This window comes from Anser cygnoides, chromosome 14, assembly GCF_040182565.1.
Source record: "Anser cygnoides isolate HZ-2024a breed goose chromosome 14, Taihu_goose_T2T_genome, whole genome shotgun sequence".
In the NCBI taxonomy this organism is placed as follows: domain Eukaryota; kingdom Metazoa; phylum Chordata; class Aves; order Anseriformes; family Anatidae; genus Anser; species Anser cygnoides.
In genome coordinates this window covers 1375052-1389689 of record NC_089886.1, presented here as the reverse complement: position 1 = coordinate 1389689, position 14638 = coordinate 1375052, and the positions used below count along the sequence as shown (strand labels likewise).

The 14638-nt window shown below is 64.4% G+C and overlaps 1 protein-coding gene across 11 annotated transcripts in view; it reads left to right on the top strand.

Annotated features, from left to right (window-relative positions):
- The window catches only part of ARHGAP26 (Rho GTPase activating protein 26), a 143098-nt gene that overhangs the window by 4715 nt on the left and 123745 nt on the right, over nt 1-14638 (top strand). For all 11 annotated transcript variants that reach the window (XR_010834922.1, XM_067005447.1, XM_067005453.1 and 8 more), the window contains exons 2-3: nt 13365-13460; nt 14364-14425. Coding sequence is in view for 10 of the 11 variants with exons in the window: in XM_067005447.1 (XP_066861548.1) it covers nt 13365-13460; nt 14364-14425 (158 nt within the window). In the remaining variant the exon portion in view is untranslated. The remainder of the gene's footprint in view (nt 1-13364; nt 13461-14363; nt 14426-14638) is intronic.

Here is a 14638-nt window from a genome sequence, read left to right as displayed (position 1 = left end):
GTCCTGCGCGAGCTGGGAGGCGAATGTTACCCCACCTCGCTGCGTCACAGCCCCTGCCCGCGGCCAGGAGGGAACCGGGCACGGTTCAGGGCTTAAAACCTGGGTTTTCTGCTCTGCTGCCTCCTCCGCTGCCTGCCGCCGTGTCCCCGTGCAGCCTGCGGGAAGGAGCAGGCGTGGGGCACCGCGAGGCTTCCCCGCTGCCGCCCTGCTCCTGCCAGCCCGGCACGGCACCAATCCGAGCGGCAAAACGCAGGACTTTTTTTTTTTTTTTTTTTCTGAGATGAGTTGCCGTGATTTTTCTGCTTCATTTGTCCGGCAAAGGTGCAGTTTTGCAGCCGGCCTCAGCCTCGGGGCTCCGCCGTGTCAGGAGGGATTTTCCACCTGCCCGTCCTTTCCGCGGGCTGCAGGGGAGGTTTGTGCTGCCGGCGGCACCTGGGCCGGAGCAATCCTGCCTCCTTCGCATGACCTGCACGGCTTGTGGAGCCACGCGTTTAATAGCTTGTCTGGAATTTTATTCAAATGAGGTGCAGCGCAAATAACAATAATACTCTGCTTTATTTTCAGCACAGCTTAAAGGCTCCTCCTCTGCCTCCCCAGTGGAGGTTAGCAGCGGGAATTGCCGTGCTGGGGGGTGGCCGGATCCGGCCCCACATCCACGCCAGATGAGGAAGCAGCAGAGCAGAAGGCTTTGGACGAGCAGGACAGTTTGCGTTTGTGACGATGCCTTTCACATCCTGCAGGGAGGCAGCTCATTGACAGAGCTCTTGCTCGTGTAGGGCTTTGACCCGAAGGCGCGCGTCCCGACGCAGCGCTGCGGTGACGCTGTCGGGGCAAGTGGCTGTCCCCGTGCGTGGCGCTGGCGTGGCGAGGTGTGCTGTAAGCAGGGGGGGCAAAACGAGAGGTTAGAACCGGCCCTCGAGGGATGGCAGGGATGTGTCGGGGAGTAACGAGCTGCTTTGAAACGATCCTGACTGCGCTGCCAGAGCCGGCACAGCAAGGAAGCGCGTGCTTGTGCTTTGAGGGGGAAAATGTGACCAGGAGGTGGCTCAGCCCAGGGTGGGCGCGGAGGGGACCTCTCCTGGAGGGGCGCTGGGTGGGCTGCCTGGGTCTTCCTGCAGCACCAGGCACCTGCTGGCTATGCTGGCAGTGCACTTGGCTGCACGGCAGTTTCGGCAGGGCCGTGGCTGTGCTGGCGTGCCAGCAGGACCAGCAGCCCTGCGGTGCCGGGCGATGTGAGCACGGTGTTACCGGCACGCTGGGGGCGGCGGGGGGTTTTGTGGTTTTTGGGGGCATCACCTGATGATGACGTTCAAGACTTGTGCAAGGAAATGCTGTTTCCTTGGTGGTGCCGGGGCTCCGGCAGCTCTGCGGGCTGCATCGAGCCTGGCGGGAGCTGCGGCTCCTCCCTGCACCGCATCGCCAGCCGCAGGCAGCGGCAGCGTCCCCGGCACGAGCGAGATAAGGACGGAGCGCGGTGCCAGCACCTGCTGCTCGTCTGGAGAAACCCCTCGCCCCCTGGGGGCTCGTCCCCCCGTCCAGGCGGATGGAGCGGTGGCAGCTGGGCGCCCGGCACGGCGATGCCGAGGTCCCATCCAGGCTGGTGGGGCTGAGGCATCGCTGGGGCTCCCCCTGCGAAGGCGGAGAGGTGGCCACGCGCCCCTCTGCTCCTGCAGCCAGCCCTCGTGGGCTTCTCCCCGCCATGAGAGGAGCGGAGCCTGCCCCAGCCCCAGGTCTGGGCCCTGCGCTGCTCCCCTGCCCGCCCCAGGCTTTTTGGGTGCACAGGCTGTGGTGTCCGGGCTCACATCCCTACACCAGCGCTGCTCTGCCCGAGCAGGCGAGTCAGCGAGGGGCTCCCGAAGCAGCTGGCCCGCACGAGGTGCGGCAAGGGTGATGTTACGGAGCCCGAGCTGGGTTTCTTCTGGTTCGGAGCGTTTTGGGCAACCCTTCAGCTTCCTTTTGGCACCTTCCAGCAGCTCACCCAGCAGGAGGATGTGCCGTGCCAGGTATTCATTGCCGCTTTCCTTCTTCTTTTTTTTTTTTTTTTTTCTCTCTGATGTGTCAATTTTAAGCACAACCAAACGAGCCAGCTTCATATGCGGCGTGATAAATAGATTTAGCGTGACCCGGTGTGGGTGGGGAGTGGAGAGAAAGCGAGGGGGAGCTTGTACTCAGCTCCGCACAGCTTGTTCGCTTCACTGCTGCTCCGCGTGAATCATCTCCCTTCTCCTCCGCGCGTGTGAGCGAGCTGTCACGGCGCGGCCGCTCCAGCAGAGCGGGGATGTTTTTGTGTCCCCGCTCCCGGCACGCTCCCCCCCCCGCGCCGTGAGCCTGCTCCCGCCTGCTCGTCCTCATCGCTCCGTCCCGGCGGCCCCGTGCCCGCTGCGGGCGCGTGCTCCTGGGGCACCGCCTGGGCTCTTCGAAGCCTGGATGGCTTTGGTGTGCGCGGAGGAACAGAGCTGCCGTTCCCATCCCGACTTCTCGGGGCCGCAGGTCGCGGTGCCGGCTGGGCTGCGTGCCCGCTGGGACTCTGCGGGGCGCTGAGCGCGGTGCGGCGCGGGAAGGGGACGTCTGTGTTAGTGCCAGGCTCGTCTCTGGCTGGGTTTACACGCGGCACACGAGCCTCCGAGCCAGATGGTCCCTGCGTGCGGAGCGGCGGTGAGGCTGTGCCGCACGTGGGCCGGGGCCGGCGGCGCGGGAGCGCTCAGGAAGGGGCCGCAGATGTCGCTTCCTCCGCGCGCTGCCGCTCGGGCACGTGGTGCTCGCCGGGGTTCAGCCAGCTCGCGCAGCAGCTCTGCCGTGCGGTCGCTTTGCTTGTTTCAATCTCCTGGTGTTTTTTGGTTAGCTCTGGTTCGGGCCGGAGAGGAGGCGCTTTGCTGGAGCTCGAAGGGAGGCCGTGGTGGCCCCAGCCGCCGTTTGGTGGCCACGCCACCCCCGGGCCCTGCCGCGTGTCCCCGCGCCCCTTCCAGCTGGGGACACGGCGACGGCTCGGTGCGTGCTGCCCCGCGCCTCCCCTCCGGCCCGGCTCCGCGCTTCTCCTAAAGACAAAAATGCTGCCTTTGTTCCGGGCTGCGGCGCAGAAGAATCTATTTGCAAAAGATACAGACTGTTTATCTACAGGCAGGCAATAAATAGCTCGTAAAACTGTTGGAAAACATGAAGTTTTTTTTTTTTCCCGGGGACAGGAGCTGCAGCGCTCGCTTGCACGCGGTCGGTGCCGCAGCGGGAACTGGGGGGGCCTCGCTGCTGGCCCCGGGGCTGGCACTTGGTGGCCCCGCGCTGCCCCCCACCACACCCGGGTGCTGGGCGCTGGGCGTCTGGGTGCACACCCACGTGCTTGGATCTCTTTAGCGGCTCCTGACCCTGCTGCGGGACCCGGGGGAGGCAGAAGGGGGGCTCCGTGCCCGCGGGGTTACCTGGCGTGCCTTTACGGTGGCACTCGAAATAACGAAGGTTTCCGTTCACTGCTTTTTTTGTAGCAGAACCGGTGTCTGGCCAGAACGATGCCCTCGTCGGATGCCGGTTGCTTAGCAATGCTTTAGAAAAAATAACCCAGCGCACAGCAGGCGCCGCGTGCCGTCGCCTGCGTTCCCTCTGCGGCCGGCACCGCTTCGCCCCGCGTGCGCTGGGGGGCGGGCGGAGCGCGGCCCTTCCACTTCTCCCAAAATCTGGGGGCAGAAGGGCCGGGACCGCGAGTGCTGCTGTGCTGGGTCGCTGCTTCCCAACCCAGAGGCTCCGGGGTTTGTCCCTGAGGGATGGGGGGGCATCTCCCCACCGCGTGGCGTCTCCAGCCCTTTCCACCCCTGGCCCCGGCGCTGTGGGGCTGGTGCTGGTGGCAGTGCCCCGGGCACCGCGGTCACCCCAGCTCCCTCCTGCGCCGCTCCTCGTGCCCGTGCCTCTGCAGGCGCTCGGTTTATTTCTTACTTTTTTTTTTTTCCCCCTGTCGAAGCAGGGAAAAATTGACTCATTCGTCGGTGACATTTCCATGAGCACGGTGGGATTTTTTCCTGCTCTTTGGTGGAGGAGCAGCGGAGGCGAAAGGATTTCCGCAGGCTCCCGGGGAGGAAGGGGAAGGAGGCTGCTGCGGAGCTGCTGGATGGGGGCGCGGGGCTGACCCCGCTCTGCTGGGACCCGGCCCCAGCCTCGGGCAGTGCGGGGGTCCCGGCTCCAAAAGCTGGGCTGCCGCCCCGTTCCTCAGGTCATCCCACAGCCAGCAGAGCGCTTTTCCTTTGTGTGTGGCTCTGTTCTTTTGTTTTTTTCATTTGTTTTTCCCAAATGTGCCCCCGAGAGCTGCTTCCTTGGAGGTGAGGTTTCCATCCGCGTCACCTGCCGTTGTGGGGCTGTGCCACCGCAGAGGGTGACAGCTCCCGGGTGTCACCAGAGGGGCTCAGACCCCTGCCCCCCCCGCCGGGCACCCCCAATGTTTTGGCACCTGCCTGCTGAGAAACAGAGCAGGCTCCCTGCTGGGCTAACCATTAACTAATCAGGTTTAATAACAAACTAATCCAAATGCGTGGCTACTGCCTGGGGTAATCTGCTCCCGCGCGGTGTTCACACATGGTGTCTGGTCGGGGGCTGTGACAAGTGGCCGTCCCCCCGCGTGGGGACACTGCCAGCACGGTGCGCGGGCTGCCCCGCTCGGCCGTCTGCGCCGCTGATGGTTATTAACTTGGTCAGGAGCAAATTTCTTTTGGATTAGTGTCCTCTAAATTGATTAACTGTCTCAGACAGAGCATTTTATTCTAATGAAATGTGATTCCAGGCTCCAGTCAATGAATTATTATGGCAATGAGGGTAAAGTAACCTGCACCGCTTCTGGAGGTCATCCTTCCAGGTTTTAAGCAGAGGAGAGAAACAGAAAGGGCTCGGAGGAGGAATTGTAATTACGGAGGAGCTCGGGGGCCCAAAGCAGGCGCTGCGGCGGCAGGGGACACGGCCGCTCTCCTCCAGCCGTGGAAGGGACAGGGGAGAGGCTCGCTGCGGCTGCTGCCCGCGCGCTGGGCGCTTCTTTGCGACCCATCCGACGGCGCTGTGCACGGCGCTGCTGGGTGCGCGCCCCCGAGGATCAGCGCTTGTGCCCAGGGCAGCGGCGGAGCTTTTACGTGCTCCTGGGGGGCCGGTGCTGTGGGCAGCGTCAGCAGGTTGGGGCTGCACGGGGCCCCTGCCGCACGTCAGGGCACGGGGCCGCCCTGCTCGCCCGCGGAGTACCGGGGGAAAGCCGGTGGGGAGGGCTGGCGGGTGGCTGCGGGCGGGGGGGGCAGCAGGGCACGGGCGTCCCGCGGGCAGGGGGGGACGCAGCGCTCGAAACCCCCGCTGCCGGCACGAGCTTGAGATGTCTTTCATAGTTTCGGGCTTACAGACAGCAAGCGTGAACGACACGAAGGCCGCTCTGTCTGTCCGCACTGCCGTCCTCGCAGCAGCGCCGTTCCCGAGTGCCTTTGCTGACCCTGCTGGTGCCGTTGGCCCCGTGCTGCTCCCCACGGGCGCTCCGGCAGCCTGCGGGGTCTGTCGGGTGGCTGCCTCGGGGGCGGTAGCTTTCCATTTCCCTGCCGCTCCCCTGAGTTCTCCAGGCACTTGAGCTGTCACCCGCCTTTGCCGTTTTGACGTGTCCTCCCCCTGCGCCGGGTGCGCCGGACGCGTACGTTTGGTTTTCTCCCCAGCCCTGCTCTGCCCCCACCTGCGCTGCGTCCCCTCGGAGCCCGGCGGGCTCAGCCCCGCGCTCGCCTCGCTGCCAGCAGCCACTTACCGGCGGGATCGTGGGTTAGGAGGGGCCTGGGGGGAGCTCTGCTATAAAACAACACCAGGATGTGAACGAAAATAAACACGGGGAAAAGTGCCAGACGTGGTGGCTGGGTGGGGAAGCAGAGCAATGTGCTTTGTTTGGTTTCACTGCGAAGCACGCGAACCGCGTGGTGGCCGGGGAGGCAAGGCACCCTGCGCGACCCCGGCACTTTGTGGGCGCCAGCCCCCACGTGCACCCCCAGGACGGCTCTGCTGGGGGGGTCCCCGTGCGGCCACCCCGTCCCACACGCAGCAGGAGCATCGGGCTCTTTTCGCAGAGCACAGCACCGGCGGCTGCGTGGGGTCGTGCTTCTGCCCATGGTGTTGGTGGCCGCGCTCGTCCCCTCCTCGTGGACACCCACCCGGCGTTTCGGTTCCCATCGCGGTGCCGCCCAGCCCCGGGATGTCGCAGGGTCGGTACCCGGCTTCGAGCCCCTTCTCCTTCTGGGTGCCCACAGAGCGTCCCGGGGGCTGCGGGTGCTGGAGCCCCTCGGGAGCGGGGGGACGTGCCCAGTGCGTGCCTGCCTGCCTGCGGCCGGGGCCGTTTGCAGGCGGCAGGCCTGCCTGCCTGGCGGCAGCACACAGCTCTCACAGCCCGCTCCGGCGTTGCTCAAGCCGTCTGGTGGCCTATCGCTTTCCTTCAGCCCTGCCCCGCGTCACCTCTGTCCTTTCTGCTCCCGGGCCTCTGAGCCGGGTGCTCGTGCAGCCCGTTCGGTGCCTTGGTTCCCCCCTAAATAACCTTAACGCAGAGCCAGGGTAGGGCTGAGCTGTGCTGCACCCTAAATGCAGTGTTCAGTGCTGAACGGTTTGCACTGGAAAATCCCCCGTGGTTTATAGAGCCCGGGGCTGCTCGGCCCTGAAGCTCCCGGGCTGTGCGGAGCTGTGCCCCCCTCCCCAGCCACCGGGCTTCGGCAGCTCGGCGGCGAGGATCATCTTGACAAGTGCAGTTTGCATACCAGGAGTAACTTCCAAAGAGATCCCAGACGATGTGAAGTGTTAAAATGTATTTTCGTGAAGGGATTATTGAAGACTTCTGAGAGGAAAATCTCCCCATGGACGGAAACCGCGGCGCAATGCCCCTTCATGCCGGGCCCCCAGGGACCAGCTCAGCGACCACCCCGGGCGTCTCGGTTTCCCTGCAGTGCCGTGCAGCTCTGATGCGCCTCGGCCACCGTGGGACAAAATCTGTGCCACCAGAGCTGCTGCTATGATTTCGTTGTAATAGGAAGTGCATGGACAAGTGCTAAGAAAAGCTGAACAGGAAGGGTGGAGAGCTGTGGTGAGGTTCGTGCCCGGAGCCTGGCGAGCGCAGGGTCTGGACCAGACCAAAATGCCCCGAAACTGCAGGAGGTTCGGGCTGGTGCAGGTCAGAAAAAGCACAGATACTTTGGGGCAAGAGGAAGAGGACTCCAACTAAAGATCGGTTTCCTCAGCCCAGGAGGCGGCAGCTGGGAACAGCAGAGCAGCGAGCTGTGCGTGAACCAAGGGAAGCGGCGCGGCGACGCTTCTCGCTTCCACGGGGGGCCTGGGGACGGCTGACGAGCGCTGAGGAAGAGCCCCCGGTGCTGTGCTTCGCTTCCTTCCGTGCTGGGGACGTGAGCTGTCCTTGCAGGGCCCACGAGGGGCTTTCCTCCGTCTGCATCTCTCGCTTTCTGCTAACTGGGAAAAAAAGGCAGAGGCTCGCTTCCCCCATGCCTCAGCTTCCAGCGGGGCTCCCCGTCCCACGGCAGCCCAGGACCTGCTGTCCCCAGCGCTCCAAGGAAACCTCCGTCACCTTCCTGGAGCTCCGGCAGCATTTCCAGGAGACCTGACGTCCTCCTGACTTCATTTCTCTTGGATCTTCGGTGCCGTTCATCAGGCGTCTCTTTGCAAAACATCCTGGCCTGGCAGCGCTCCCGCAGCAGCGAGCAGCATTAGTGATTTGGGGGTGGGCGATGACGTGGCCGGGGTGCTGGCTCGGTGGGGAGCGGGGAATAATTTTAGCTGTGTAACCAGGCAGGCCTGCCAAAGGCTGACTTTGTTTTTCACGAAGCGCAGAACTTTTATCTCTTAAAATACCATGAAAATAATTCATGTCTTCAGTGTGTTACTCAAATCTGATCTGCTATTTGAGCCCAGTCAATAGTCCCATTCATCCCACAATGGATCCTCTGTCCTTCTGGCAAACATTTTGCCGTATGAATCCACTTTGAGTGTGTGAAGCGAGGCATATGATGATGCATGGGCTGGAGAGCAGCGCCGTGTGCTCGGCTGGTTACAGCGAAGGCTGAGCGGGAGCCGCGGCAGCTCCTCGGTCTGAAACCTTCGTGCTGTCGTGGACGGGCCACTTGGTTTTTGGGGGGTTTGCGCGTTCGAACTTCCCACGTCTCCGCTCTCGGGATGGGGTCTGGGCACCGAGGGGCTGTGGCCCATGGGGACGCCGGTGGGCTCTGCTGAACCGCTGCGTTGCGGCCAGGTCGTGTACGTGTTCGGGGAACTTGCTCTTCAGGCCGGTTGCAGGGGGTGTGAATACAGCCAGGGCTCCGTGCCTGGCCTGCCGGGCACGTGCTGGTCGTCGCTCTGCTTTGCTCCGTTGTCTTGCTTCAGGTCTTCCTTAAGAGGACGTTCTGTGCGGGTGTTGTTAAGGAAGTGAAATGCAGCGAGCCGGCCTGCGAGGGGATTTTCTTCTCTGAGCTGCAAACGTAGCACAGCTTCTTTAAGGCGCTGCTGTTCGGGGCCGGGCTGCTGGGCACAGACACACAGACAGACAGACAGACACACACACACACGGCACGGCCGCCTCCTGCACCGAGTTCCCTTCTGCCGCCAGCCCCGGGGTCGCCTCTCTCCTTGTGGTTTTTTTATTCTCCCTCTGGTGCTGAACCCAGGGCAGGGCCTGCCGGCAGCTGTAGGCCCGCACGACATCACTGATTAGCCCCAGCCGCCCGGCACATGAGTTGTTTATTAAACGAGTCGGGGCTAATTGCGGGGGATGGCTGCGTGGGGCCCGGCTCGGCGAGCCCCCCAGGCCGGGGGCTTCTCTCCCCGTAGCCCGAGCAGGCGTCGCTCGGTGGCGACGAGGCCTCGTGCTTCTGCAGTGCCCCCCTGTGAGCGTACGGCTGCGCTCTCTGCTCTGCCTTCTGGTTCCGAGTTAGCGTGGGGTCATTTTCTGGCGATGCCTTCAGTCTCCTTGCCAAGAGAATTGCTCTTGAGATGTTCCAAGAAGCCCGTCCTGGGCCCTCCCGTTACGTGTCCCAGCTGCTCTGCTCGCACGGTCCCCGAGCAGAGGGGAGGGCTGCAGAGACCGAGGGCTGCAGCGGGGCCTCCACACGGCTTAAACAGCCGAGCCAGACCCGGTGGCTGCGGAAGGGGCTGTTAGGAGGGTCAGCCCACCTTTAGCTTTGAGCCGTGTGCCTCCCCTCAGCCCTCTCCTCCTGTAGGGCCGTTAGGGGCAGCCCCGAAACACGCGGACCCCCGGCTGTCACGGGGGTGCCTGCGTGGGGCTTGTGCCCAGGCGGTTTCTAAACGATAACCAGAAGGTGGATCGTAAAGCAGATGCAATTTCCTTTTATTTCTGAGAAGCTGTAAGGGATGTGTCAGCGAGGGGGGAGCTGGTGGCGTGCGGTCTTTGGGGCTGTCAGAAGCTGCGCCGCCAGCGAGCGGGCCGGGCGCGGGGGAGCAGACACGCAGCGCCCCTGTGCCATGGGGCAAGGGATGCACACGGCGGGGCGAGGGACGCTCCTCGCCGCAGTGACAGCAGGGCAGAGGGCAGGGGTGCTGAAAGCAGCTCCCGCGCTGCCGGGGACCCTCCCGTCCCTCCTGCAGGCCCTGCGAGGGGCTGCCTGGCCCGGCCGGACGAGCCCGCTGCTCCCTGCCGCGGGGGAAGGAAGGGGCAGGCGTCGCGGTTCCTGTTGTGTCCAATTCAGCTTTAAATATAGATTATTAAGCAATTTTCTTCACAGGAAGTGTAGAAACACCGCTCTGGGTGAGAACAGAGTGTTTCAGGCGGGACAGGCGCTGGACCTGCGGCGCAGCGTGCGGCCGGCCTCCCGCGTCCCCGTGCCCTGTGCAGCCAGATCCGCCCGATAACCCCAAATTTCGCTTGGCACCTTTGGTCTGTCCCCTCACCTGCCTGCGGTGCCCCTGTTGTGACACCCCGCCGCCCCAAGGGAGGCGTGCCGGCGGGCAGCGGGTTTGCAGGGCACGGAGCAGCGGAGCCGTGCCCGGGACGGGGCTTTCCTCGCACCAGGAGGATGCGCACGGACGGGGTTACGAAATCAAAGCGCCTTCGTTGTAGGGCCGGCCTTCTGCAGCGTTTCCAAATGTCTTTGGGGAAGGGCTTTTTACTTAGAAACCAAACACTTCAGTCCCCTTGCGGTTACAGAAGCTGCTTCCCAGAAGGATGGTGCAGCTGAGTGCTGAGGGCCGGGAGGTGACACCGGGGAGGGCTGAACGGGGGCAGTGGGCGTGAGGGGCACGGGGACCCCGGGCAGGAGAGGGGCTGCGGGCTGTTGTCCTCTCGGTCCCCACAAATTTTGGAAGGAGCCCGGGTCCTGGAGCTGCGAGGCTGTGTGGACAGATGTGCGAGCTCTGCTGTTGGTTACCTGACCTGTGCAGGTTTGCCTCGAAGGCTGTCAGCAGCCTTTGCCGGTGGGACCCGGGCACAAAGGCAGCTCAGGGGCGCTCGCACCACGGGCGAACGCCGCCGGGACCTGGCTGCGGTTCAGCTCGAGGTTACGCAAGGGACTGGGAGCAGCACTGAGCCGCGCGTGGGGCTGCTGGGGAGCGGTGGCTGTGGGTCAGCCTCCCCGCTGGGTGTCCTGCCAGGGGCTGCGGGCCCCACGTGTAGCTCCTGGGACCCGCGGGCTCTCGCCCCGTCCCTGGAGCTCACCGCTGCTCTCATGCCCTGCCCAGCACGCGGGGTGCGTGGCGGTGTCCCTGCCCGCTCCTTTCACGTCCCTCGTCCCCAGCTGCCTGCAGCTTTCTCCCTTTTGGCACCCTGTCCGAGTCGTAACCCTCCTCCAGGAAGGGCAGAGTTCTCAGGAAGGGGAGCGCTACTGTAGCAGTTCCCGTAAACGTTTGAGCTGGTAACCCTATATTGCAGTAACGAGCCCATACATCACTTTTAAAAGGGCATTTTATTTAGATTGCTCGTTGCCGTGGTTACGCAGCTGGACCTCTGGCATGCCGTGCTCGTGCCTGCTTTCTGTCAAATTGACTTTCCGAAAGGGATCCTCCTCCTGAAACGGGTGCGGGGAGCGGGGTGCCTCGGGGCACGGCACGGCACCGGGTGGGAACGGAGAGGGGGAACGCAGCAGGTGGGGGAGAGCGTGGGGCAGGAGCTGCCCCTCGCCGGAGCAGGGGGGAGGACAGGCAGGAACAGCACGGAAACCCGGTGGCTGCAGACTTAGCCGTTGTTCTAGCACCACGCGTGAGCGAGCGCACTGACCCGCATCGGCATGCGGGAGGGGAGGGCAGCGAGCCCCGGCTGCGCCAGTTACCTGCAGGTGAGAGGGATTTGGGGTCAGCACCGCTCAGCCCGTGGGTGTCTCCCCCATCCCAGACACAGGTAGTGTCGGGGCGCGGGGGCATGGCTGGTTCCCGTGGCCACGGGCAGCCCGGGGGCCCTGCAGCGTGCACAGCTCCCGGCCGGGCTGCCAGGAGGCCCCGCGGGCACTCGGCCGCCACGCGGCTTCCAGAGCTGGTGGGGAGCGGCCCCCGGCAGCCGCACGGCCCTGGCCATGCCAGGACCACCACCTAGCGGTGCCCAGGCCCCAGGCCAGCCGCGTTGCTCGGGCAGCGGGATTTTTTTTTTCTGGCTTTGTGGTGGTTTTGCCCGGTTTCGTGGCTGGTTGGTGAAGCCAGCCAGAAGCCGGGAGCAGAACTCGTGCAGCGCAGCTTTGACTCATGCGCGTGGGGAGCTGCGGGGTTTCGCTCGCGCACGAGGCAAAGCAGAAGTTTCTCCCGAGCCTTCGCAGGATTTTGTTTGTTCACCCGCAGCCCGGGGGGAGGCGAGCGGCTGTCAGCGAGCTCTGCCGAGGGGCGAGCACCCTGCTCGCCCTGCCCTGCCCTTCCCCGCGCGCCGTCCCTCGCAGTGCGCTTAGGGCTTGTCCTCCTGCCGGAGGGGGTTCCCTAAAACGCTGACGTGCGGTGGGATGCGAGGATGCTGGTGGGCCCCCTGCGCTGCCCATCTGCTTTTCTGGCCCAGCCCGCCGCTAATTTTAGCTGCTGCAGCACCCTGTGAATTGGTTGTGTCACTCAGCGAGCAGCTGGGAGCGATTTCCCTTTATCGCCGCCACGCTGGGAGTTATCTCCTTCTCCTTCAGCCTCTCCTCTCTCTGTTTATACGTGCTGTGGGCCGTCAGGCTTGATGTGCCCCTGCCCAGGCAGCAGCGGGAGCGAGGGGACGGCAGCCGCCGGGGCCGGGTGTCCGTGAGCCCGGCCGGGTGGCCCGGGGTCAGCGCGGAGCTGGCGGGGAGGAAGTGGCTCCTCAAGTCATTAACGTCATCTTCTCATTAACGTCCTCCCCGTTTCCATTCCAGGGGAGGCAGGAGGCTGCGGGGCTCCTGGGGGCCGGGTTAAAGCCTCCGAGCTGCCGAGGGCGTGAGGAGAGGCGCGGGGGGGCCGTGCCGGTGCTGCCCTCGGTAACTCCTGGGGGTCCCCGAGCAGCCGAGCCCCTGCTGCTGCCCGGCCCTCTCCCTGCCGGCATTTCACGGTTCTCCGGCTGCCTCAGGAGTTGGGTGACGGCAGCTGGGCGCAGCTTTGCTCGTGGACTGCGAGGTGGGCAGGATTAGCCCCGGGGATGTGAGCAGACACTGGGAGAGCAGCTTTAACGCTAGGGGAAAGCTTTAAAGTCCCTTATCCCCCAGGGAAAGCAAAATGCTCCAGTTCTTCTTCGGTTCTCTTCCAGGCAGCGGGTGCCGGGAGGGGGCCGCGGTCTTTATGTGCACGCACGTTTTGCACTGGTGTTCGGAAAGGGAAAAGCGCGCTGAATTTTGGGGATGCTGAGCGCAGCAATGCACAGGGGATTTAGCAGGACGGGATCCTAATGCCGTCTGCGTGCCCGGGGGCCCCGCGTTGCTGCAGTTCGAGCTCCCCGCCGAGCTGGCAGCCCTGCGGTGCCCGGGGGCGCGTGCAGGGCTACGGGGCCGGTTCGGAAAGCCAGTCCTGGATCCACTCAGGTCACTGAAGTAATAACTTAATAGGATTCAGCTCTCGGAGAGAGTCTGTGACTCGTAAAGCAATCAACCTCTGCTGGGACGCCCACAAACAGGGCCTGGGGGCAGCAGGGCTGTGCCCACATCGGCAGCGGTGCCCGGCCGTGCCGTGGGCTGTCACCCGCCGTGTTCGCCCCGGGGTGCTGGGCTCGGGGCCCCCTGAGGCTGTCACGGCCAGAAGCTGAGGCTGCCTCTCCCGTGGCGTGTTTGGGGGTGCTGGCCGGGACCCCCAGAGCCCATCCCTGGGGCGTGCGGGGGAGGAAGGGGCCCCCTCCAGTGGGTTCTCCCGGGGGTTGCTGGCTGGGACCCCGTGCCCACCCGTCATGCCGTCGGTGGGCTTGTTCCCCGGCTGACGCCCTCGTTTCCCCTCTCCCCGCTGTCTCTCGGCAGATCTGTCGTCAGCCAAGCGCAAGTTCGCCGACTCCCTCAATGAGTTTAAATTCCGCTGCATCGGCGACGCTGAGACGGACGACGAGATCTGCATAGGTGAGAGCGGGCGCTGCTGCGGGGGGAGCCTGGGCCCGCTCCAGACCCCCGGGCTGAGCAGCGCACGGGGTGGGAACACAGGAGGACACCAAGGGACCCCGAATTCCAGCTGGGCTATCCCCTGCTCTGTGGAAACGATGCATTTCTCCTAGTTCGACTTCCACAAAGTCTTCACAAGGAGAACAGCTGCTGCTTCTCGGCTGAAGTCTGCCCCTGCCAGATCAGAAAGGAGGAAAACTGCCAGTATCTGAAACCATTTAGATTATCCAGCCCTTTGCCCTTTCCCGTTTGAGGGCAGGGGTCTGGAGATACCACAGCCGGAGATCCTGCGGGGGGGCTGCGATCTGCAGGAGAGGAGCAGCAGCCTGCCCCTGTGGCTGCACCCCCTGCACGGCCGCGTGCGAGCAGCCGAGGGCGGGTGATGCTCCGCAGCCTGCGCTGGGCCGAGCACGGGGCAACTTCACCCCCTGCGCCCCGTGTTACCCCGTGTCTGCCCAGGCTGGACTTCCTGGAGCTTATTGTGCATGCAGTGTGCAGCCAGTGGAGCGAGTGAGCTTTAGTCCTGATTTGCTTGCTTATTTGTTCCCAGTCTCAGCACAAACAGCTTTCTCATCCAGGCGGGGCTGGGCGTCAAGTGAATGCAGTGCGCTCGCTGGGAAGGCATCCCCGGGCCGATAGCTGCTTTGGGTGTTATTTCCCCCAAGGTTTGAGGGCAGGCCCTTGCTCCCAGGTCCCCGCAGCAGCCGGCACGGCAGGGTTCGTGCTGCCACGGAGCTGGTGGGCAGCCAGAGCCAGCCTGGGAGGCGGCGAGCACTGGGAATGTGTTGCTATGGCTACTCGGATGCTCGGAGTTAAAAAAGAAAGCGCTGTTAAATGCCAAACCTGTTGGTGTGTCCCTTGCAGCCAAGTCCCTGCAGGAGTTCGCCACGGTGCTGCGGAACCTGGAGGACGAGCGGATGCGCATGGTACGGCCCCGAGAGGGGGAGCCCCGGCGGTGGCACCGCTGCTGCCGGGAGGCTTCAGCTCCGGTCAACGGTGCGACGTCCGTGGCAATGTGCGTGCGGCGGTGCTGGGGGCACAGCGGGCTCCAGGCCCCTTCCCTCACCCGTGGCACCGCTGGGGCGAGCGGAGGGAGGGCGCTGTCAGCTTCTGGAAACATCGCAGGGTGCGCTGGGGTG